Source organism: Rhyacophila brunnea, unplaced genomic scaffold, assembly GCF_057557595.1.
Source record: "Rhyacophila brunnea isolate RB1 unplaced genomic scaffold, BYU_Rbru_1.0 scaffold_3, whole genome shotgun sequence".
Classification (NCBI taxonomy): domain Eukaryota; kingdom Metazoa; phylum Arthropoda; class Insecta; order Trichoptera; family Rhyacophilidae; genus Rhyacophila; species Rhyacophila brunnea.
Genome location: NW_028232965.1, coordinates 27,777,434 through 27,804,906, shown reverse-complemented (window position 1 = coordinate 27,804,906; position 27,473 = coordinate 27,777,434). Strand labels below are relative to the sequence as shown.

General features: G+C 31.7%; 2 protein-coding genes across 2 annotated transcripts; both read left to right on the top strand.

Annotated features, from left to right (window-relative positions):
• The first annotated feature begins 421 nt into the window (after positions 1–421).
• On the top strand, positions 422–4,207 carry LOC147068149 (uncharacterized). Its single transcript, XM_085952047.1, has 3 exons — positions 422–486; positions 2,546–2,688; positions 3,504–4,207. Exons 1-3 carry the CDS (start codon positions 475–477, stop codon positions 3,997–3,999), a joined length of 651 nt encoding a protein of 216 aa, XP_085808173.1. The 5' UTR covers positions 422–474; the 3' UTR covers positions 4,000–4,207.
• A 17,329-nt stretch (positions 4,208–21,536) lies between these two features.
• Positions 21,537–24,991, top strand: LOC147068148 (larval cuticle protein LCP-22-like). The gene is made up of 3 exons (XM_085952243.1): positions 21,537–21,603; positions 22,359–22,504; positions 24,347–24,991. Exons 1-3 carry the CDS (start codon positions 21,589–21,591, stop codon positions 24,816–24,818), a joined length of 633 nt encoding a protein of 210 aa, XP_085808369.1. The 5' UTR covers positions 21,537–21,588; the 3' UTR covers positions 24,819–24,991.
• Positions 24,992–27,473: the final 2,482 nt, after the last annotated feature.

Sequence of the window (27,473 nt, the reverse complement as noted above, 5' to 3'; positions counted from 1 at the left end):
GGATTTACCTAGGCTAAAAATATTGATGACATGTATTCTTTTAGCGTGTAGTTTAACTAATTAAATAAATTAAAAGAAAAAAACAAATATTATAACAAAACAAATATAAATTATATGTTATATTAAAGTAAGTAAATTTCCCACATAAATTCTATCGATTAGTGCATGCTTTACTATCGATTGGATTTTTAATTATTATAGGCATATTGCCATTTTTTCAAGTGAAAAAAAAATATAGTCAAACACCATATATTATAAGACCATCTCAAGACTGCTGTATCAACCCACATCCTCTTTATACTAAACATAATGCCACAGTTTTAATGATGTCGTTTTTTTTTATTCGAAGACACCCAAAACGCTGATTTATTTAAAGGTTTTCTTTGGCCTAGTATATAAAGCAAATTGGTCATCACATATCGACATTAGTTAATCAGTCTTGATTCGTAGAAGAGATCAAAAAATCAACCAGCAATGAAGTTTTTGGTGAGTTAAGTGGGGAAACTAAAGTGACTCGAGTGAAAATTTACCAAACCAGTGCATTATGTTACGTAAAAATCATTAAGGGGGGACATGCTCGTCGAAGGTCAAAATTGAGTTTTTATTGTATTTTCAAACCATGATCCTGGACACTCCTTAAACGTTGTAGATAATCTATTTATACAATTTTGAAGCCTTATTATCCTTTATAGTTATTTTAAACATTTGATGACTGCATGAAGTATTTTTGTTACATAAAATAGTATTCTTTTAAACCTCTCGCTCTAATGTTTTAGAATATAGTCATATTTCGGTACATAACTGTGCAATATTGTTAAGATTTTTTACATTTATTAATTTTTAAACGCATTTATAAAACCATTAGCATAATTTATTACGAGATAATTTTTGTAAAATATTCACGATAAAAAAATATATTGATAATCTCTGTGATCCCAAATTTGACAAGAATTAGGCATTTTATTATTCAAAAAATCGGCAAGATTAACACATTTGAAGATGATTTTAAAGATATTTATTATAAGCTATGTCTTTGACTATTCAAGTGTGATAAACATCTTATGAATAATGATTGCTTTATAATAATTATTGACCTAAGAATAAGGTAGTGTTTTTTTGAAATACGCCATTTCTTTTGTCATTCCCCAGTGGTTAAGCTACAACATACGGCCGTAGCCATAAATTGACAAACTATAATTGAAGTAGGGAGTAAAATGATATTGACGCGCGTGTTTGAACATGTACCGTTTAAAAAAAAAATTAAAAAAATTCAGTTAGGTACATGTTCAAACACGCGCGTTAACATAATTTTACTCCCTACTTTAATTAGAGTTTGTCAATTTATGGCTACGGCCGTATGTTGTAGCTTAACTACTAGGGAATGACAAAAGAAATGGCGTATTTCAAAAAAACACTACCTTATTCTTAGGTCAATAATTATTATAAAGCAATCATTATTCATAACATGTTTATCACACTTGAATGGTCAAAGACATAGCTTATAATAAGTATCTTTAGAATCATCTTCAAATGTGTTAATATTGCCGATTTTTTGAATAATAAAATGTCTAATTCTTGTCAAATTTGGGATCACAGAGATTATCAATATAATTTTTTATCGTGAATATTTTACAAAAATTATCTCGTAATAAATTATGCTAATGGTTTTATAAATGCGTTTAAAAATTAATAAATGTAAAAAATCTTAACACCACTGCACAGTTATGTACTGAAATATGACAATATTCTAAAACATTAGAGCGAGAGGTTTAAAAGAATACTATTTTATGTAACAAAAATACTTCATGCAGTCATCAAATGTTTAAAATAACTATAAAGGATAATAAGGCTTCAAAAGTATATAAATAGATTATCTACAACGTTTAAGGAGTGTCCAGGATCATGGTTTGAAAATACAATAAAAACTCAATTTTGACCTTCGACGAGCACGTCCCCCCTTATAAAATATTTTGACTAAGAAAGCCATAATACGTTTTAAGTCGTCAGTGTGTCCTACGCATATTTCATAATCACCGTGTTTGTTTCTACGATGGCTTAATATTGTTACGAAATCGACCTAAGGCAATCGGGGCATTAATGCATATTATGCTGAGTTATGCTTCACATTTAGTGACTAACACAATTATTTTTTATTTATTTTTTACCTATGATGATCTGGTCATTTACATTCACGATAAAATAAAATAAATAACTTAACCAATTTACATATTATATATTATAAAGTTTTATCTGAATTACATTTCACATCAAAATATATCTGAATAAAATTATAAGTTGGTTATACTGTGTACCTTTATTGAATATCGTTTTTAATATCTTTTATACTAACATAGTATATTATATTAATACTTTAATAATATTTCTAATATTATAATTTACTTTTGTTAATAAATGAATGCTATTTTTAAATAATAATTCCTTCACGATCAGGAGAATTGACCCATAGGTATTTGTTTAACTTTGCGTTATTCAGAATGACTTAAATATATATGATTTGTAATCGAATTATTATTTTCTCTTTCAGATCATATTGGTACCCATTGTACTGGCTGTTGCCTTAGCCGATGATGATGGTCAGTACAGACCAGAAGTCTATGGTGGAGACAATGGTCAATACCGTGCAGGAGATGAAGGCAAATACACTGGTCAATCTGGCTCATACAAAGGGTACATTTTTTTTAAAACAATTATAAAAGTTGCTCATTTTCAATAATAGATTTTATGACAGTAACGATGTATATACAGTTTAATGTGTCCCATCTTATATCATGAAAAAAATACCAGTAAGAAATTAGTTTGTACTAATACAAATAGAACCAATCAACTTTTATATTACTACTTCATAACGATTCCTGTGGGGCTCTTCTGTACTCAAGACGGCTATCGACGATAGTATATCATAATTATGTATTGCGGAGGTTAATTGTTACAATAAGTTAATCGTCGAACCTGTCAAAAAGTACTATGTTTAAACAGCCCCTCTATTGGCTGTGATAATTTTTAGAGCGAGATAGACAGTTTAGACTGCTAACTTATTGTAACAATTATAATACTTAACTTAATACATAAATGTAACAAACTACCGTCGATAGCCACCTATAGCCGCTGATAGTCGCTTTATATATAGAATAGACCCACAGATAGTTTAAGTATGTTTGATATGTGTGGCTATATCATTGTCGCTCTGTTACTTATTTACATACTATTTATTATAAGCGATTGTTCGTCTAAATAATTTTAATATAATATTATGTAGGAAACTTATCTTAGTATTGTTTATTGTAGTATATGTATATGATTTTATCTGCAATAGAAGATGATTCGCTGATGACGTAGTAATCTTATTATAATCATCATTTTCAGTTACAGGCTACGTCTCCATTGAATTCAATGTTTACATACTCGTATTATATTTACCGGTGAGATTATTTTCAAATCACAGTTTTAAAAATATTCAATATATTATTATTATTGTGTTACAGAGATTCATTTGGTTCAGCTAAGTACACCCCGAGCGTGAACGTCGGGGCTCGTCTTGCCTCTGCTGCATCCCAATCCGCTCCTAGCTACAACAACCAGTTTGTTAACCGATTCATCGTTGACGCCGCAGCCAGCAACATCTCCCCCTTCAAATCAGTCCAACCAAAGGTTTACGCTAAGGCTCCAGTTGTCGCAGTCGTTGCGCCAGCTTACTTCAAATCTTCATCTCACTCATCAGATGGCCAGAGCCGCATCTTGAAACAAGACTCAGAAGTCCTCCCTAACGCTTACCGTTACAACTTCGAAACCGAAAACAACATCATCGCCCAAGAAATCGGAAGCCTAGTCAATGCTGGTTCAAAGGACGAGGGTATCAAAGCCACCGGTTTCTACGAATACATCGGACCTGATAACATCAAGTACCGCGTGGACTACGTCGCTGATGAAAATGGATTCCGTGCTGTCGGTGACCACCTCCCCACCCCCCCTACTGCCTAATCATATTGATGGTGTGTTACTGTGAAATTGGACTATGAATAAATATACAAAGCAAATCTTACAAAAAATATATATATAACAAAAATGAATTTTGAGAAATATTTGTATTTTAAAATTTAAAATATAAAGAATTTTACAAAGTTAACAATAATAGTTTATTATTATTAAAATATTTTTGAATACTAATAAAGAAATCTGCCAAAAAAAACTTGCTAGAGTAAAAAATCTATATTACAATAACTAATATCAGTGTATTCTAATTCTTTAACCTATATACTTCAAGGTAGATTTGCCAAGTAAGATGGCTGTATAAGATGAGAAAAAATAAAATACTTACACCGTTTGTCTACGAACGATCCGATCTCAATATCTGAATCTGTAAGCCATGATGATGGTCCGATATGGCAACCTTCACATTTGTATCGCTGCTTGTACACACAATGTTAGTCATCCAAGATCCGTATTTCCAGCGTCCGATAATTTTATTATATCGGTTCAACCTCTTGATTGGTTTGAACATTTCTCGGTTGGCGTACACGCACTTTGTTTATCACTGGTGTAATTGAACCAGTTAATTAATATGATATAAAATTTTAAAAAGTCGTAGTCATCAAAACTAGGTATAATTATAACTTATTATTCATGCTGCTTCAATTTATAATAGACCACATAAAATTCTTGGATGTGTCCTAAGCTCTTTAGATTTCTTACAAAGTCAAACGTACAATAATAGCGCAAAAAACCAAACATATTGCGTGCACTCTCTGCAAATATGAAATAATTACTTAAAGAATATTGGTTTATACCCTATGGTTACTAATCATCTGAAGTCGGATGCAGTGGATATACGTATTCCGTCATGTGCTTCCATCTCCCGGATGGAAATGTCCGTCATCTGGACCCGGATCGGACCGTGAATAAACGCCTTTAGGTTTAAGTATTATACCTACGGTTATTCATTTCAATACCTTTTAAAACTGATTACTTTGTCTCTGGTATATTTTGAAAATATACTAATAAATTATTTTATACAAGTTGTCTATCAATATATCTGTACGTTAGAGGAAAAACCACGGAAGTCCAGTTTTTACCGTTTTTGAGTTAAATATGCAGAAAATTTTATTTTATTTCATTACACAAATGAATGAAACACTGAAGTCCATAAGTAGTAAATTAACCGATATAGCTAATTAAAAAACCACTGAAGTCCAATTCTCTTTAGTGGATAAACAACAACAAATGTTCTTTTTACGATGTTTATGCTCTAAGAAAAATGTAATAAGCCATTATAATAATTCCATAAACACGGAAGTCCAGCAAACGTTAGGTAGGTACATAATATTATTATCTGTACTATAATTTTCGTTTTTCTTTGTACAAATCCACACGCGCAGTCGGATTTCCACAAAATTTGGACAGTAGACGGAGGCTAAAAAGCCGCAGTGCGTGATTGGGGTCTCGAATTTCAGATTTAACCCGCTGCACCCCAGGGACAGTTTTACGGTTTTTGCGGAAAAAATGTCGCCACGTACAAGGCCTTGACACGCGGAAGTTAATGCTGCAACCCCCATTTTTATTGAAGATGTCGCAAGAATATGTACATTTAAAAAATATTGGCGTTTATTTCAGCTTGATCGGAGGTCAAATGGTAAAGTTAGATGCAAATGACGTGTTACGCGTAGATCGGAATACTTCCCTTACGGACAATAATTGTATGTAGTGGCATCAAAGCCGGAGTGCGTGGTCGGGGTCCCAAATTTCAGTTTTAACCCGTTGCACCCCGGGGAGGCAACAGAGCTGGTGTGAGTGGTCGGGGTCTCGAAATTCAGTTTTAACCCGTTGCACCCCGGGGACAGTTTTATAATAATAAATTGAATTTGTACTACTTTTTAAGATATTTAATGCAATAAATGTACAAAAAAATAAAAATCTAAAATATTATACTTTTTTACTTTTTTAAATTCAATCCTTTGCACTCCACGTAACTCCCGGGCAGCGCCGGATGATACAGCTAGTTATACATGAATAAGTATTACAAAAATGTTTGATTTATTCTTCAAAGGATATAACCACATGAATGAACCCAAAATTGTGGCTCTATCGCCATATACCTATTCAAATGGATTTTCGATTAAATAAAATAAAAATTTAATTTGGGTTTCATTTGCCAAGCAATGATACCTGTGACGCCTGCGATAACCCTAAGATGAGTCTTAAAAATTATAATATTTCTGTTGAAGAAAAAGAAATTCAAAGACACCTTTTGGAAGATCACATGCAGGAAGCAACTGCAAATAAATAAGATTGATAAAACTCTTGCAAAAGAAAAATTACCAGTATGAAAGTTATAATGGTTGACATGGAGAAGTGTTTACCTACTCCATATAGTTTCCATCTGAGAAAATTGTGGACTCCGAATTTTACAATTTACGATGATGCAAGTGGTGAGACATAACACTGATGTGGATGAAATAAAAAGTGGAAGCGGTGGCAATAAAATCGGTTGCTGCTTGATGAAATGGGCATTTAGCAATTTTTTAGCAAATATTGAAGAGCTGAAGATTTGGTATGATAATTAATTGCCCTGGCCAAAATAGGAATATCATGATTGTTTTTTCATATACCTGGTTTCTGAAAACCATTCCTACGCTGAAAATCATAAATCACAAATTCCTATTACGAGGCCATACACACATGGAGATCGATACTGACTACTCTATAACTGAACGTCAAAAAAGATGCTGAACGGTATGTAGATAATTGTTACTCCATGAAATTGGGCTCAGTTTGTAGGGACATGTAAAGGAAATAAGCCTTTTAAAGTTATTAACATGGAGTTAAATTGATATAAACGATTATTGCTCTTTGCATGCATTTTCAGCTCCTTTTGTGGCTCGAAAAAAAAATATTGATGGCACACCGTTTTTATTTCTTTTTTATTTATATCTTAAGATAGCGCTGGTTATCTACGTTATAAGGCGAAGTTCTCCGATGAAGATTTCCAAACTGAGGACCTCCGTAGAAAAACAAGGTAGCAAAATATTTTGTTTCACATTGGCATTCCACATGTTCAAAACGTCTAATTAGCACGGCCAAATTACAAAGATCTGCAAACTTTCTTTTCCATCCACGTTTCTACACCCGTTATGCAGGCGTATACCGTGCCGTACCGAACGTTAGGCGCTCTCAAAAATTTGTGCCAAAAGTGTCCCAGGAGCAACTTCCCAAGACCTTGGTTGGCGTGCACTAGAGTGTGCGTGATCCCTTATTTGATATAATTTATTGCGGTCAATTCTCGATGAGAAAAGACCTTCTTGCTCGCCGTAAAATGCCGCAAACTTTTTAAAAGCTAAAAAATTTTCCCTCATAGATACCTAGTCGCAATGGCCGACCGGTCCAACTGAGGTTTGAACCGACTTGAGAAGCTCTTCCCTTTCAACCAACATATGGGAACACTCCCAGAGGATGTGATCGGCATCCTGCAATTCGGCACATAAGCAAGTCGGAAATTCTATTAGGCCAAGCTGACAGATCTTGAAGGCAAAACCACCGTATCCGGTTAAGATCTGCAAACTATGAAACAATGGATATCTCGGGAATTTCAAGAATTTTATGGTAGAATTCCACATAATTCCTCATCAGCTGATGTCCCGAAGAATGACCAGGAATAACTCTCATTGCGTTGATTTTTTTCTAGAGCAGTAATAAATTTCAAATAATGTTGTACTTATGTAAAAAAAAATATAATTCCTTTTCATATGTAGACTTACTGAAATATTTTGTGTATTTATAATATAATAATTATTAATAATGATGCACAGGAAATAAAAATAATTTATATCTACCTATATGGACTTCCGTGTATTATCTATAGGTGAAGTATTGCTTAGTAATACTTCTACATTATGTGTTAGAACATAAAACACGGAAGTCCATTAATTTATTAATTCTAAATGATTTGGTCTTTCTTTCTATACTATGGTCAAAGATCAATTTAATTATGAATGATACCGTTTACAGACCCTAATTATTATAGTTATTAAAAAAGTTATTCAAGTTCAAACATTTAATGTACACTAAAATCACTCTCCTGAACAAAAGTCTAAACGTTACTTCCGTGGTTTATCTTCTAACGTATTGATATTATATAATCAAATGAAAATTATCACGATTAATCAGAAAGAGTATTAATAATCGAACAATGTCTGAAATTCATTCAAAGATATGCAAAAGAGACACCAACAGCGAACTGAAAAGCATGTCTCAATAGAAGAGTTAGTTATAATAAAAAACTGACATCATATTGTAATGCAACATCACCACCCGCCATCTACTTTAAATTAATTTCAACAAAATACTCATTCATAAATTTAATGCTTCTTCAAGACAGTGAAACTTTTGACATACTCGTAACACGAAGAAATCCAAATGTAGATTTTCTGGATTACTACTGTACACCATATGATCAAAACTGAAAAGTGGACGCCTTGGCAAGGACGTTGTCTTGGTAAGAAAGTATTCCTGTTGATGTGGAGGTAGGCTATTTTGCACTTTTCAAGACCCATTACAATATTGCATCCAATATGTAAGTTTACGTATTCAACAAGTTTTTCAATAATATATTAACATTTACCCAAAATGTAAATGTTTAAGTACTAATAAGTACATATAGTTAATATACATTTCACGTATTCTTAAAAATGTTTCAATAATAACAAATATTATTACTTATTGTGTTGACAAATTTAGAAATTAATACGTCGACCTTTTTGGGAGGTAGTTTTTAACATTTTCGTTCCTATACTAATAATATTAATAACGTTGATCTGCATTTAGGAGCCACAGCTAATATTCATACATATACATATCAGAATTAAGAGAAAATTATCAACATGCATGCATGTACAGATACAAAGTAGAATATCTCTTCAACAACCCTCAGCGAGTCTTGACGTACTCCAGAAAACCCCCGGAAAACCCATTATCGCCACTTACTATTATTTTGACCGTGGATCTTCCAAGAAATACTAATTTTTTATAGTAATAAAATGTTATACCGAAACAATGATAAAACCAAGTTCATCTACCAAGTAAAGACTTCAATTGTATTTGTTTCTCAAAACCTATGATATGTTTTGTCATTAACAATATTTTGGACGTATCTCCAGTAGATGTCACTGCCGCAATGTATTTTTTTTAGATAAATAGATAAATAATATTTACTTATGAAATATGTACCTATGACAAATAAATCACCAATACTGCTCCAATATAGACTATATAAATTTCCACATTATGAAAATATCTTATTTTTGTTAATATTATGGGTTGGTTATTGGTTATTTATTACCTCAATGCGTTGGACAACTGAAAAGAAGCGTAAGAATTTTACTCAGTACGTGAAATTTTATTTGAGCCATTAAATGATAAAATCACTCTTCTATAGGGTAGACTTAATATATCTATATAAAACAAAGTCGGGTTAGTTACACCATTTATAACTCAAGAACGGCTGGACCGATTTTTATGATCTTTGATTTGTTAGATTTGTCTCCGCCCCGATTAGCAGAATAACTATTAAAATATCGGATAAATCACGGAAAAAATACATTATGAAGACAATTCATTTTCTCATACATTTTGACATTTTGAAAAATGACCTCGCGCATTCGAAAATAAAAGAAAATCACAAAAAATTTAAATCCATATACAACGATACATGACAGAAAGAATAAACAAGAAACAAATGAAAGGCGTTGTGTGCATTATCTATCCTTTGACAGTTGATTCAGTTTAGCCTCAGATAATCCCGAAAGACTTTGTTGTATACTCCGGTGAATTTTGGAGGAAGTTGTCCTGCCTGAATCTTTTTTACTTCTTCGACAGCGTCCAAAAATAAAGCCAAGGATAAAATTACATGATCTCATTGCTGGTATTGCTCATTATTTACCTACCAATTTCAAAATCCATCCTTCGAACTTCATTCGACAATCGATCTACGTGAATAGTCGAGCCAATTACCAGCTAGGTGCGCAAATAGCTATTTTGATCGTGATTTTCAAACGGTAAGTTGCCTTCGAAGATGTTCACTTTGTGAGGTTATCAAATTTGTGATTGTGTGTGCATCGATAACTGCTTCATTATGTAATTTTGAATTATGTGATTAATTTTCCAGTGTTTATTATTCGTCGATTGCTTAAAATCGAGACGGAGCGCCTCACTTTCATTCGGTTGAACCAAGCCAAACTGCGATCGGAGGAGTATATTCATTTACGCGATGCAATCAGCACCGTAGGAGATGCAGCTAATGTTGGTCGATTGACTATTCTATCGGCGATGTACATTGTCAGCCCACGTCATATGCATGAATATGCGCAAGATGCAATGAAATACGTTCGTCATTACGGTCGTCCAGATCTATTCATCACCTTTACATGAAATCCGAAATGAATAGAAATTGTTCAACTGCTACTCCCCGGACAAACATCAAGTGATCGGCACGTGTCTTCAAACAAAAAATCCTGTCGCTGATGAACTACATTGTTAAGCATCGCGTCTTTGGGAAACTCGATGCTGGATGTATTCGATTGAATGACAAAAACGAAGCTTGCCGCATGCACACATTCTTATTTGGTTAGTCGAAAGAATTCGACCAGACCAAAAAGATGACATCATATGTGCCGAGATTCCTGATCCCGAAACCGATCCAGACCTGTATGATGTTGTAATTACTTAAATGATTCATGGACAGTGTGGCGCCATCAATCCCCCCCAATCAGCGTGCATGGTCGACGGCAAGACAGTGTTCCAAGCGTTATCCATGAAGTTTAACGGCGGAGACTATCACTGCCAATGATGGTTATCCACTGTATCAGCGTCGATCACCCAATGATAACGGTAGAACTATCACAACGAAAATGAAGTGAAACGATATCGCGGTCGACAACACTTGGATTGTTCCGTATTCGCCACTTTTTTCCAAAACATTCAAGGCGCATTGCAACGTGGAGTTTTGCAATTCAGTGAAATCCATCAAATACATCTGCAAATATGTCAGAAAAGGCAGCGATATTGTAGTTTTTGGCGTTCAAACTCCCAATACCAACGATGAAATCACGCACTATAAGTTGGTCGATATGTGACCTGCAATGAAGCAATTTGGCGTATTCTCTCATTCCCCATTCATGAACGTCATCCCACTGCTGTACATTTGGCGGTACATCTGAAGAATGGTCAACAAGTTTATTTCAACGCATCGAATGTTGCTCAACGTGCTGAAATATCTCCAGCGCCAACATTGACCAGTTTCTTTTCGATTTGCCAAAGCGATCCGTTTGCACGAACGTTGTTCTACTCTAAGATGCCACATTATTACACTTGGAACGCTTCATCGAAGAAATTTCAACGTCAGAAGCAAGGCGATGCGGTTCCTGATCATCCGGATGTGCATTCTACTGATGCTCTTGGTCGCATTTACACAGTTCATCCAAATAATGGCGAATGATTCTACTTGCGGTTGTTGCTGGTAAATGTTCGTGGGCCGACATCATTTGAATCACTTCAAACTGTCAATGGTGTAGTGTGCCCAACATTTCATGCTGCATGTCAAAAGCTCAATTTGCTTAAAAATGATACTCATTGGGACATGACAATCGCTAAAGCATTTGTTTCTGCATCTCCAAGTCAGATACGCACATTATTTGCTATCATTATTTCGACATGCTTCCCATCGAATCCACCTGAACTGTAGAACAACTACAAGGATGACATGTCAGAAGACATTTTACATCGAATTCGTGTCATTTCAGGGAATCCTGATCTCGAGGTGAATAAGGAGATACATAACCAGGTTTTCCTTTTGATCGAAGACATGTGTTACCTCATGTGCGGCAGTTTGTTAGTCAAGTTAGGAATGCCAATGCCACATCGTGGAGTGAATTACGCTTTCCATCTAGAATTGGAACGTGAACGTGAAAATGATCAAGATCCATTGAACTAATTAGTTCGAACGAATGTACTAATGTTGAACCCCCAACAGAAGGTAGTGCACGATACGTTAATGAAGGCAATTGATGATGGAAATGGTGGCTTATTTTTCCTCGATGCGCCCAGTGGAACTGGGAAGACATTCCTCATGTCATTGATTTTGGCCACTGTTCGTGCGAGATCCGAAATTGCTGTAGCAGTTGCTTCTTCCGGGATAGCGGCCACGTTGCTAAAAGGATGCCGAACGGCTCATTCAGCGTTGAAATTGCCGTTAAACCTTCAAACGACTGAAAAACCGATATGCAATATTGCGAAACATTCAGCAATGGCCACAGTTTTGGTAGCAAGTAAAATAATCACCTGGGATGAATTTAGAATGGCGCACAAACGCGCATTGTGAGAGATGTTTTGGAGGCGCAATGATTCTACTATCTGGCGATTTCTGCCAAACACTACCAGTCATTCCAAGATCGACCGCTGCCGATGAAATAAATGCTTGCCTCAAACCATTAACTCTGGGGCGCTATGTGAAGAACCTTCAGCTGACGACAAACATGCGAGTTACATTGCTAAACGATCCGTCTGCCAAAGATTTCTCTAAGCAATTTCTGACTATCGGTAACGGCCGTGTTCCTGTCGACGAATCAAACGGATTGATTTCGTTTCCGCTGAATTTTTGCAATTTCGTGTCAAGAATTGGTTGAGTGAACGAGCAATTCTTGCGGCAAAGAACAAAGATGTGGATCACTTAAACTTCACAATTCAAAATCAAATTGTTGGTCTACTGCATTCCTTCAAATCTATCGACTGTGTAAGTGCTCGGCCGTAGTAATTTGGCGGGCGTGGTGCGGCGGCGTCTTGCGAAACTCAAACATATAGCCATGTGTATTATGCCCGAAAAAAGACACTGTCTAAGAACATTTTACACACGGTTATACGTTTGAGTTTCGCAAGATGCCGGCACGCCACCCCCGCGCGACCACTACGTTCTTGCACTAACAAACGAAGACGAAGCAACCAACTAGCCAACTGAATTTTTAAACTTATTGGATCTTCCTGGCTTGCCACCGCACAATTTACAATTGAAGGTTGGCTCGGTAGTCATCATGCTTCGAAATCTGAACCAACCAAAACTATGTAATCCATTTCATTTTGGTTTGATTTTTGCACATTTATTGAACTTAATTCATTTTGAATATTCATTTTAACTTAATAAAAAAATGAATTTAATTCAGCTAATAAGTTAACACAAGATTATTGATTCTGAGGCGGTACGAAGTTCGCCGGGTCAGCTAGTATATATATATATATATAATATATAGATTGAAAATATATCAAATTCATTTCCATTAAATACTGAGCAACACTATTCTACCCTCTTAAAAGAAATAATTTTTTTTATATTATGATTCCGAGATAAACAGCCATGAAGTATATTATGTTGATAATGCACCTATTTTTATATAGGTATAACAATAATATTAATAAATTGAAGTATGTAATTATTAAAATAATAGAAAATATAATACATAATTTAATTTATTTTAACTCATATAATTAATTATTGGCCTGGAACAATCGCAAAATCGAAAAACATCTATTAAGAGTGTTTTATTTTAATTTTAACTGGAAACCAATAGAAAACAAACAACATCCAAACCGTATATCATTTCAAAAATATATTGGCCATTCATTGATTCTGTGATGGTAGAATTAGGTATTGTGATATAAATCTGTTATGCATAGATGCAGTTGTTTTATATTTCTTCCAAAAAAGATATATTCATTGATGTGACAAAACTATACAACTATCTTTACCATGTCCGATCCTAAGAAGATCATATGGGCCTCCACAGAGTAGAGGTTGTATTAAGAGGTCCATACCCTGGGTCCAAATACACTTTAAAAAACAACATAATATTATGATGTTTTGCCAGACCCGGGATTCGAGCTCAGAACCCACGGCATTTAGGCCGACACGATACCAGCTCGACTACCTATATGTTATAATTTTCCAAGGTAAGAGGTGTTTCTATAATATAGTATAATATATCATTAAAAAATCCAATAATATTGATTTATATTAAAATATTTTAAATATCAACGTCACTTCTAATAACAAAAACTTAATAAAATAATTCAAAAAACTAGTGAAAACACTAATAAGAGATGTAAACTATCTTATTTTGATACAAAGTGTATTCATTTTTGATTTACAATTTCTTGCTTACGTAAATTCAAACATTGTTTTTACAATCATGTTATGTTTTACTACAAGATTATTATAGCAAGGTACTAGTTTATTTCTAAGCAACAGGGTTATAAATATTATCAGTTAATTTAATAGAAACACTATATGATAAAAAAAAAAATCTTTCCGGAAACGCATATCAATAATTATTATTGTATGTATTGCTATAAAGTCACTGAAGGTCCACAAACATCTACGCTATGGCCCATGATAGACAACACATAGTTTACGATGAAAACTTTAAAAAGCATTAATCATTACCTGAAAAATTTATCATTTTGAATATTTTTATAAAAAATATAAACCGAGAATGTCATTCAATTATTGATTTACTTACAATTTTCTGAACCATTGAGAAAAATACGACTGTCCAAAATATAGTTCAAATTTCAAAAAATCTGCAAAAAAATCTTACACAAAACTATGCAAAGTAAATAATTGCATAATAACAATCTGAAAAATATTCCGCATCTCGAATGACACTTAAACATTCATCGCAATCCGAGTAATGAGCTTTATCAAGCTATCGGTGTAATTAACACCCATGGAGAAATTTCCTATCAATCGTAAATGTGTGATATAATTTTTAAGTCGGTTAATATTCGTGACTATCTTTTGTAATTTCAAATCAAGGTTTTAAGGATACTAACTATGATTCATAGACATTATCAAAATCTCTCAAAATATTAGTTCGAAGTACCTATTATTATTTTTTTTACTTATTGAATAATACAGAATATTTAAGAACGTTACTTTAACTTACATCATTGGGACATGTTGTTTGTTGACAGATGTTCAACAAAAATAATGTCATATTGTGTATTCAATCATCATATCAATTGAAAAATATTGAAATGTATCTGGTACATGACTGTTATTTAATCATTTAAATTGATGAACACTGGTAAAATATCTCAGAGTTTGTCCAGATGACGCGTGTCTCACCGCGATACGCTGCGATAGTATGTGGGTAGGGAATCCAATCCCGGGATCCCGAATCCCGGGATCCCGGGATCCCGAGCTATTTTCGATACCTTTGAATCCCGGGATTGGTAAACATAATCCCGGGATTTCGGGATTTATTTTTTATCATTTTTTATAGAAAATAAAATAAAAACTAAAATATAACAGAAAAAATACTTTTAATAACAAATAACTAAATTAGAAATAAACTGAGTTTGAATGAAGTTTGATTTATACCCATATGTAAGTTGCCGATTCATTTTATTTTTTCACATAAATCAATAAAAATGAGAAAGATTGGAAAAAACAATTCTTCGCACTTTTAACAAAGTAATTCCACCATGATCTCATAAGTTTTACGGCAGTTTCATATTTGGCTGATTAATTAGATTTATGAAGCGGAAAGGCCATACACCACGATTTGTTCTACTATTTTAAATCTAGCTAACCCATTAATTAAGTCTTTACTACCAGAAACAGCAATTTCATATTAAATTCAGTTTAATTTTTATTTTACAATATTATTTACTCCATTAAACTTCATCAAGATTAAATCAAGGTTGAACAATTAACATAATTAACAATAATAATTACAAGATAAAAAGAACTTTGTATATACCTACAACGATTTTAAATTTTCTGTTGAATTATTATACTAAATATGCTCAAACTTGTACTTGATATGAATTAAATAAAAAAACAAACAAACAAATAAATATAAAATACTGAAATGTCATTTTGACATTTCATTTTGATTTCCATAGTAACGCAAGTATATATTGATAATTTAGTTGCTAGGACCACCGCCTTAGTAACCAATAATAGTCTTTAACTTTTTACGGATTTTTCTGAAATAACTTTCTATACAAACAGAATTAATTGAAAATGAATTCAATTCTGCTTAAAGATGGCTAAAAGTATTAAAAGAATGCATTGGCATCGTGTTCTGATATATTCTAAAAGTTTCAAATGTCTAGCTAGCCGGGAAGTTAGTTAAAAATCGATTGCAAGATTTGTACCGGACAAACAACCACCGGACAAATAAGAATACGAGCGAATGAAAACGTTGCATAAAAATGTCTTAAATAGTATAAATTATCCCAGATTTATTTTTCACCGATTTTATTAATGTTATTTGTAAATATAAAAAAAATGTATTAACTATGGAAAAGTGCCAATCCCGGGACCAGTCCCGGGATCCCGGGATTATCAAATTGTAATCCCGAAATCCCGGGATCAGAATTTTGGCTCGGGATTGGATTCCCTATATGTGGGTAGCTCAATAAAGTCACCTGTACCTTGACTGCGCGCGAGAAGTGACACACGGCGATTACATGTGGACGGCGCAATGAGATCACATGTACCTGGAATGCGCGCAAGTTTTTAAGCGCGAGTCAAATCGCGCCATCTGGACAAGGATTAAGTAATATTTTGTTGATCAGAATTTACTTATTAAAATTTAGACTTGCATACTATATTCACGATCCAAGTATTGCGTATTAGAATCTTAGGCATTGTGTGTAACATTCATAATATTAGTAAATAACTAACAAAAATAAAATATTTTTCTTTATACTTATAAGTATAAACCAAAATAAAATAATTAAAAACTTATAATAATAAAGAAATACACAAAGCGTATTCAGAATATTATTTAGATTTTTTTATCTAGCTAACCGCAAGGCTTCAATTGTTAAAAAAAATATTTGTAGATTTTTTAAAGTTCTTTTAATCCTCAAATAAATTTAAATACATAATTGTTTTATTTTTATTAAAAAAATAAGAATTCAAAAATATTTTTTCGAAAGATACTAGTACGTCTTGCCACAACACATTACAATAATTTGCTATAACTATATTTTTTACGTACATTATGTTAATATATACGTACACATAATAAATCAAATAAGCTGAAAAAGTTATTAATCTTAATTTAGTTAAGTACCACATTGATTCAATAAATCAAATAACGTAAACATTTATCAAACCAAATAACTGATTAAAAATAAACGACTGAATAATAATGTATCATCTTTTGTTATAAACTTGTAAATGTATAGTATTATATGTTAATGTGATTTAATTTCTAATATTTTGTGTATTTAAGTAAATAACACATAAAATATGTCAAGGTATGGAATTTAAATTTATTTATTATACGTCCGTATTCGGTTGTCGGAAATAAAATAAAATTTGAATATCCTCATAGGCGTCGATACCAGCAAAATGTAATTCAATATTTTTCAAAACCGAGAAAAACCCAATAAATTTATCCAGATCACTTTAAATTCAGAATATTTAATTTGTACATCGACTTTTTCGGCCTCTGTTTACTGTCATCGTATTATTAATTAGAACAATTTAATTATGAAATCAATTTCTAACAAAAACGGTTTTACCTAGACGACCCGTAAATTTTCCATATCCCGTTGGACGGATGCAGGGCGAAATCCCGAATGCCGAAATCTCGAATGGCCAAAATCTCGAAAGCCGGAATCCAGAATTCAGAATTCCCGAAAATATTTTTTTTCGTATCCTTTTTAATGTAAAAATACGTGTCGATATAAAATTACATGGACTACTTTACTTATAATGGTTATTTGGTTTCTTACCTATCTCTTTATTTTGATACTTTGTGAGTTAAGTAACATCACCCAATAAGATTTATATATAAAATGGGCTTTATAAATATAGGTTAGAAACAAGATTGTAATTTATTTGTAAATAATATTTACATTACAACTATACTTTAATATATTTGAGTACACAACAACAAATAGGAACAGAAATAAAAAATGAAGTAAATAATATTTCGATACTTTACAATGTTTTTTTACAGCGAGTACAAACTTAATATTTTTTTTAAATCTCTGAATAAATATTAAGTGTTTATTTCCAATGGTATTACAAAAAATGTCTTTTCGGTTTATAATTGTAATCCAGTGCACTTTAGTTGTATTTTAAGTGGATAGATCATTTTCGGGATTCCGGTTTTGAGATTTTGGTGATTCGGGATTTTGTCCATTGGGGATTTCAATCCAAACCCTTGTTGGAAAAATACACTTGATATATATAAAACATGATTCAGAATTCCTAGTTTTACGACTCTTATTTTTATTAATTTTTGAGAAAAATACCGTCACTTCAGAATAATTTTGCTATAATATTCTATTATGAAATATTATAAAACAATACCTTCTATAATATCGTATAAACATATTATTTAAACAGACAGGGAAAACAATACTCTCGAGCAATACCTTAAAAATAAATAATAAATGTCCACAACTGTATTATAATTTATACAAAATATGTCCTTAAAAATAAGTTATGGTAGAGAAGAGACCTTCTTTCTTGTGATATATAGCTTAAATATTACTAAATATATATGTTATTACCAATATAATATATACTTATAATTTATTATATATCGACTAAATAAATTCTGGATTGAAGATCACAACTCAAGAAATGGGCCATGGATGTAATATGTCAACAATATGGTAAGTTGTGAATTTTCCGGATATGATCACCATAGGCGCGAGATTACAAGGATCGATCAAAACAGGTAGCACTGTTTTATTTAGTAGAAAAATGTCAATCTTAAATGATTGAAAGATTTATTTAAATGTGTTGTTACATTTTATTAATTACTATTGTTATTTTTAACCACTGAATATTTTAGATATCTCAAATGTATGTTAGCAACTCAATACAGATGATTTGAATCTCTCAGTTGTAGTTTAATCATTAGTCACTCTAATGTATATGTGTCTAATAATATGACCTGTTAATGGATTGAATATAATAGTGACGCTGCTGTTTTATGGTAGTGAAGCATGACATAATCTGGAGTAATATTTTGCTGCACTTTAAGAATAGAGACTTGTGGCCGATACAAACATAACTTTAGCGTGAAACCAATTCACAAAAATGACTACTGTCTGCTGAAAATAAATTACATAATATGGAAATAGTGGTATTAAAGGATCAGTTTTTTTCTGATAAAGCATAAATTAAATTGTTAATGGAAATATCCTATATTGTCTACAAAACCAATCATATGTTTCTAAATTATGAACACTGTTGTAATTTATATTTTTAGACGTTGTAAAGTTGTCAGTATTTTAAATAAATTAATAAAATGATAAATCAGAGGTTTTCAAAGTGTGCGCCTTAGTGCTCCGGGCCTATAAGTACTGTAAGATATTTGATCATTTTAATAATTGCAGGCAATTAATAATAATAACCTTATTAAAATTGAGTAGATCAATGGCAAATTCTCTACATGACTTACACATTGCTTATTACATGCTCATAAAAATAATGACTCAGTTTTGAGGAGTTCTGAAGTACATTAAAATATTTATTATATTATATAAAGAGAGTATGTTGAGCTAGTTAATCACTGTTTTAGAGTGACCGATGTGCATTAGATAAAGCATTATAGAGAAAAGCTTTTTTGCTTTTTACGTATTCAATTATAGATTGATGTATGTATCAAAATTATATTCAAGAAGATAATATAGAGATATTTACATGGATACAGTACCCATTTAAGGTCAAATATCTACCTCATTTTATGTTGGCAGAAGAAATGAGTTTTTTTTTTATGTTTCTTGTGACCATAGGTACATTTAAAACTAAATTGGACAATATTTAACTTGTCGACTTTTAGATTTAAGTAAAGGTGAATATAATATTTGTACAGCTAAAACTTTCCCTAGCTTCTCATAACAATCAAATCATACTCTTATTGTAATAATTATAATAACTTACATTAATTGTGAAGCAAATTTTTCAGGAGTAACAGAAGGTAATAATAACCACATATCGCTCAAACGTAGAAAGAAATATGGGAGGACCTATGTTCAGTTGATTTTCAAGATTTTAGAAACTATGTTATAAACAACAGGTACACTTGTCTCATTAATTGGCATTTTAGGGCGACTATGCTATAGTGCACAATAATAATTATCATTATTTCGTTGGAATGGTCTCTGCCTCTTCCAAAAACTGTCTATATCCCGAATGACCTAAAATAGACATTTTAGACCCATTCGCGGTGAACCTTTTAATTTTATTAATTACCACATTTCAATAACATGCTAATTATATATAATGGCCACCTATTGGATAACGCACCAGTTGCATTGGACGCAGTGAATGCCTTACTGGTGAGATGGTAGATCCTCCTGTATTTTATGTATTCAATGCAGTATTATAACAAAAATTATAAAATACTCTTTAGCTTGTATTTTATGTTTCACATATTAAACAGGTTATTAATCTAATTATCTAGGTACTAGTAATATATATAATTTCATAAACCAGTGGGTCTATTCTATACTTATCGACTGCTAAAGAGATAAAGTGATAAATATATTATCAAACTTGGGTAGGTTTGTATCAAAGTTTTAGCACCTCTCTTGCTGCTGTTAAAATATAGCAATTATTGCAAATTTTTTCCTTAGGTATCCAAACTTTTAAACTATTTAAAACATATAGTTATTTATAACCATTGACTCTCTATAGCCATGGTAGTCCAACGCATAAGGCACTAGCTTCTGATATTGAACGTTCATGATTCAATTCCTGGTGAAGTCACAATTCACCTTTATGATTTTCTAAAACCTAAGTGTTCCTGTGATTGTACTATTACACTAACGTCGTCTTTCTGCTACTCTGCTATAATTGAGCCGTTGGTACTCTGTTACCTAGTACTGTTGCAATTTTATAAAAGGAAAATACCTGATGGATTATAATCACCCCATCTGTCGGAGCTTTTTCTCAAGTATCTAATAATTATTTTCTGTAATAAAGAATATAGGTATGTATTTTATATTTAAATTATATTAAAAATAATGCCAAGCCCAAAATATGAGTTTATTGAGAGTGGCAAGGTAAAACATTTATTTTGACATATACGTCAAATGCTTACATCATTGCCGACGACAAATTTATGAAGGTCGGAAAATTAATTTTCCATGAGTCAGATACAAATATATCTGTTTGTTTTTAAAATAATTCACGAAGGCTGCAACAAATTTATTACAACTTTTTGAGAACAATAGCGTGACAAGTCCGTCAGATTGATAAATGTTTTTATTAAAATTATGTATAAGCTTTGAGTTTTGTGTTTTTTATATGAATAAATACCCCATATATTACAATAATTCCATCAAATAAATATCACATCAGCCCACATTCCTCTGATATAAAACTTAATGTCAAATGTTGTTTAAAGTGTCGTTTTTTTGTGTGACAGCCAAAATGTTGATTTATATTAAGGTTTACTTTTAGTTCAGTATATAAGACAACTGGATCATCATCTAACGACATTAGTTGAACAGTCTTGATTCGTAAACAACATTAAAAATCAAACAAAAATGTTTAAATTTTTGGTAAGTTCGGTTAATTAAAGTGATTTTAGTGGTAATGCCAAATTAGTCTATTTTGTCATTTTTTTTAAAATTTCAAGTCGCTAAAATACATTATCACTGCATAAATTAAAGAAAAAAGATATTGTCTTATAACTTGTGTGTGATTTTTTTTTAAATATTTAGAAAATTAATATAAAGTGCTAGTGTTTTGTAATTGGATTTTGGATTTAGAAACTATGAAGATGCTGTAAAATACAAACTCTGTGTATCAGTGTTAAGTATTAAGTTAACTAAATAAACAGTGAAGAGTGGATTGTGGAAAATCACTAAATATAAATAATGAAAATAAAATAAGTGATGAGATATAAAAATGGAAACTGCATAAAGCCGCGTTGACACGATCCAAGTACGATCCAAGTTGACTTGGACCGAGCGCACTCGTATGAGACATCTTCATACTAATTATTCCTATCCAAGCCAGCTTGGATGAGTAGGAGGGGATCCAAGTAGCTTTGATAGGACTGATAGGAATAATTTTTATGAAGATGTCCCGTACGAGTGCGCTTGGATGGCGCTCGGTCCAAGTGTACTTGGATCGTACTTGGACCGTGTCAACACGGCTTTACGGAATACGTTGCACCACGTCACATATACTTAGTATACGTTGTAGCTTATCTGATAATATGAAAGCTCGTACACAACTGGGAATTAATTGAGCACATTACATTTTTGAAAAATATATTATTATAATTACCAATCATTTAATCTACTTTCAGATTGTTTTGGTCCCTTTTGTGGTGGGTGCCGTATTTGCAGCTGATGATGGTAAATATAAACCACAAGTATATGGTGGAGATGATGGTAGCTATCGTCCCGGAGTCCAAGAAAATCGTTACTACGGCCGTTATGCTGGATATAAAGGGTACTTAACTATGAGTTTTCTATTATGATATTTTACAATTGTATTATAGTATAGTGATTTAGTTTCTATTTAAGATGGTTAATTCAATATTTTGGCTATCTGACTGTCTAGCAGGCTGACAAAATTAAAATTATAACGACAAATACCTATAAAAAAGTATACAATATAAACAATGGTCATAATAAAAAATAACTTGCGTTGTTTAACTGAATTTTAAAATGGTGGTTGTTAGATTTAAAATAAAATAATAACAAATTTATTTCCTTATTAGTACAATACAAAATAATATGTAACAAAACTGGATACGAAATACAGTTTTGTTACGACTAAAATGTTAAAAATAATATTTTGTCTTATCATTAAAATTATCCATCTCATGAATTCACTGTTTCAGCGAAATAATTTATCTTTAAACCATGAATGTCTTTTTTGTTGTTATCTGTCAATAATTCTTGGTGGAAATATATTATCTTAATTAAAATAAAACACGATATTATTAGTCTAATGACTGGTTTTTGCCACTTCAAAGGGACATTGTTAACTGGTCACCAGTTGATAATATCCATTTAAAGCAGACGAAATCAGTTCTGAAAAGTTATCTATCTTGGTCTTATTTACTGCAAAATATGACGAATAATACGTTTCTCAAATAAATAAATTTACCAGAGATTGTTAAATTTTAGTTGATTTTTTCTCATAAAATAATGGATAAAATGCAGTAAAAACTTTTTTTAGGCTATCAAACCAGTTTGGTTTTTTTTTTAAACATATCACAAAGTAAATTTATATCAATTGTATAATGATATCTTTTAACTCTTACTACTAGCATAACTATATTCCAGTGTCATATTTTTAGTTGGGTTAATTTTTAATGATAATATTATTAAGTATTACTAAAATATTTTTTAAGAAAATAATAACTACTGTACTGCATTAAGATATATATTACCGTGCCTTTAATACATATATTATAATATCTCTTACACAACTTTGAAATAAAATAATATGTACTTAATGTTAAGTAAATGAATACAGTCAATTAGCTACTAAATAAATCTAATTGATTAAGAGGTATCTAATGTACTACGGTATTCTCAAATACTTTAAATTTCCAACACTAGAATTTATACTATATTTTTTACTTATTAATGATGTGTTCACGTTATTTTATTGCATTGATTCATTATACGGACGAAAATTAGCTTTATTCGGTTTCAGTATGCATTTGCCATTGGTAAGTGCGCATATTTCCTGAATATGCCGAAAGGCAAAACTCGAGTTCTTTTTGGTGAAAAGAAAAACTTTTTTCCTTTTGAAGAAAACTCCTTTTGGCTAAAAGGGCACAAAATAAGTAAAATTATATAAAACTTAAATCAATTAGATACTCGGATCGTAAATAAACTCAAACGATACAAATATACGTACCTCTATGTAGATTAAGCAAAGGTGTTGATAGAAACCTTTTCCTACGCAAATAAAGCTTATCCATAATAAAAAAATCGGGGTTTCTAAGGAAATGATTGAATTTGCTGAAAATCATTTTGAATTGTAGAAATACGTGTATCAACCTCTGATATGACATTTTTCATCATGTTCCATATTATAACTAAAAGGGTATTTTTTCTGTTAACAATGATTTTTTAATTATTCTAAAGAATCACCGTGAATCGGCCATAAGTAAAACATTCACTACACCTACCAATTCTAACATATAAAAAGGTTCTGAAATCTCCAACAAAGAGTGTAAATATAAATAAAGTCATATATTGAAGTGGTCTAATTTATTTGATGCATACCTACATATAATGAGAATTAAGAGTACCTACTTTCTTTTGTTTACAGATTAATCCCATATCACGGATACAACCATTACAATAACTATAATAATTACAACTCAAGATTCCCTTACTATAGAGGATTGAACTACAACAATCAATATTATGACCGTTTTGCATCTGCGCCAAGCAATATCTTCCCCCTCAGATCAGCAGTAGATGCTAACAGCAAACCAGTACCGGTGGCAGTATTTTCACCATACAGGTCGTTGACCCATGAAGGAACCAGCCGGATCCTTCGCCAGGAGACTGAGCTATCTCCAAACAGTTACCACTACAATTATGAAACAGAAAACAATATCGCAGCTGAAGAGAATGGAAATCTCGTAAGCTTGGGACCCAATGATGAGGCTATTCGAGCGACTGGATTCTATGAATACGTAGGACCTGACAACATCAAATATCGCGTCGACTATAACGCTGATGAGAATGGATTCCGCCCAGTTGGAGACCATCTGCCCACTTTACCAAAAGCTTAATTACTATAATTGTTGATTAATTTATAAAACATGGTTCTTTTTTCTAAATTCACTGTAAAATGAATCAATGGCAATTAATTATGTAAAGCAAAAATTTAGAAGATGATTTTGATTGATACACTTTGAAAAAATATTTGTATTTTTTATTTGAAAATATAAACAATTTTTAGCAATACATCTAGTTGTTTTCATTTCCATATATTTAAACGCATAATTGAGTGCATCCATTTTGTAACCACTTAAGTAGGACAATAAATAAGCTATGGCATTTACAATAATGTATTCATCACTTTTGAATGGTACATATTTATTTGAAATAAGTAAAAAAACGTGTTACATTTTACTTTATTGCATAATTTTATAATGTAAGCTGTAAATATTCACAACAATTTAAAGTAGGTGATAAAATTTAGAGATTACTTATTTCTTCCTTATCAAGGATATTTTTTCTAATAAATCACCCAGTAAGCATATTATTTATTCAAACTCTTCGTTTTAAATATATTGCGTTACTTTCAACATTTTAATTTATAAATATAATAACCATCAACACATTTATATCGAAAAATTATTATTAATTATTATTTTGTATAATTGTATATATATTATTAGTCGTATTAGTTTCATGTTTTACTATATAGTGACTGGTACCTATATTTTGACAGCCTCCGAAAACAATCCACAGCTAGCGTTTTACATCTTAAATAATATAGAGTTAGCCGATTGTAATATCAAGTTTAATTTTAGTTGTGTACAAATTAATAACAAGATTTTTAATAAAAACTATCTGCTTAGACTGCCCAGGTCATCGAGTTCCGAGAAGGCAAGCCGTAAAAACAAGGTCTTGTTACCGTATGGATGAATCAGCTGATATATTGTGTAGATACCTGAATTATTCATATTCAGCAAATTGCTGGAGATACTCAGACTTTAAACCTAGTCGCACATAGAGACTCGTCTCGTCTGGGGCCTGGTCATAAAACGAACCTGCCGGAAATGTTGCACCTTTCTTCCGCACATACAAACAGAACCATGCCGGGACAGTGACATCGCGTAGCTAGACGAATTAAAAACAGCATCTGCACATGCGCCTATGCAACATTTTACTATCCTACTTACGGCCCATTTCAAGTGATTTTTAATACATGTTGCAAGTAAATGTTTTACAACAACAAAATTACATCTACAATCTCAACATATTGCAGTCTAGACTAGTTCATATGTGCGACAGGGCTAATGCTTTCCGGGTCTAACTAATTAAATACTGTAAACTTTTAAATTTCTTCATCAGACGTTGTATGATTCTAGGGCCCACTTTACACCGCATCCTGAAAATAGACATACGCGGAGTCAGGGACCACCTCACACCATATTAGTATGTACTAAGATATTTAATTAAAATAAATAATTTGAAATTGATTTGTGGTAAAAAAGATCACCAAAGTATTAAATTTTTATTAGATCTCTAGATATGGTGATTTTGTTTTTTTTAATCCAATTTTCGTTATATACACAAACATTGTTATTTTTTCTATAGCTTAAAATAGGGAATAGGTGTAAGGAACAATGTCTATTTAATAATAATATTGTATGTGACATCAATTAAAATCATCCGATACAATACGTACTAAAATGAAATTATCGTTAAATAATATTCTTAGTCTTATTATATTAAATCTCCTTTAAATAATTTAATAATTTAATTTAAATTATAATAATATTATAAATAAAAGTTTAATGAAAAATATTGTTTTAGATTCCAATATTATTGCAACTACTTATTAAAATAATCTATTATTGTATTAGTAAAAATGATCTAGACACTTGGCAGGAGATAATCCTTCCAATTTAGTATGTGAATGGATGAGAATTAGTCAAGTGAATAACATGTCACATACAGGGCTCGAAATGGACAGAAACGCACCGGAGCGCCGTTCCGGTTCGTGAAATCTGTAAAGTTATCGCTCCGTCTCACGGACAAAATAATTTGACCGTATGAGCTAGATATGCTATAGATATAACAAAAATTCTAGCACACTTGTGTTTATAAAATACACATAAAATTTGATAACCTTGTTAATATCCTCAGAAAATTTTCGAGCGCTCCGGTTCGTAAACTTTTCCATTTCGAGCGCTGGTCACATCATTGCAGAATCACGGTGACCTAATACGATACAAAGAAGAAGAAATTTATATCATTATAATATTCGGTATGTGAATCCTTTTATTCCTTTAATTTTAATTTACGAATCAACATGTTTTATTGCAAGCAATATATTATTTATATTTAAAAGCTTGACATTCGCTTAATATACTGTAGGTAGCATAAAAATTACAAGCTAAATCATAAAGATTGAATTCGAATTAACTGTCCGCCTATATAAATATTGTACAAATTGACGATTAATAATAAATATGCTATTATAACGATGCAGCCGTTTATATCCGTAATGGAATAATTTTACATTATTAGTGTATTCATAACATGCATCTTCAACATACTTATACCATACAATGGGATTGCTACGATTTTTAAATATAAAAATATTTTCCCGAGTTTTCCCCTTTTTCGTGTTTTATTTTATAATGTTGACATAATATAAATTTTGTTTTTATTTAAACACGTATAATATGAATCGAGAAATAAAGAAATAA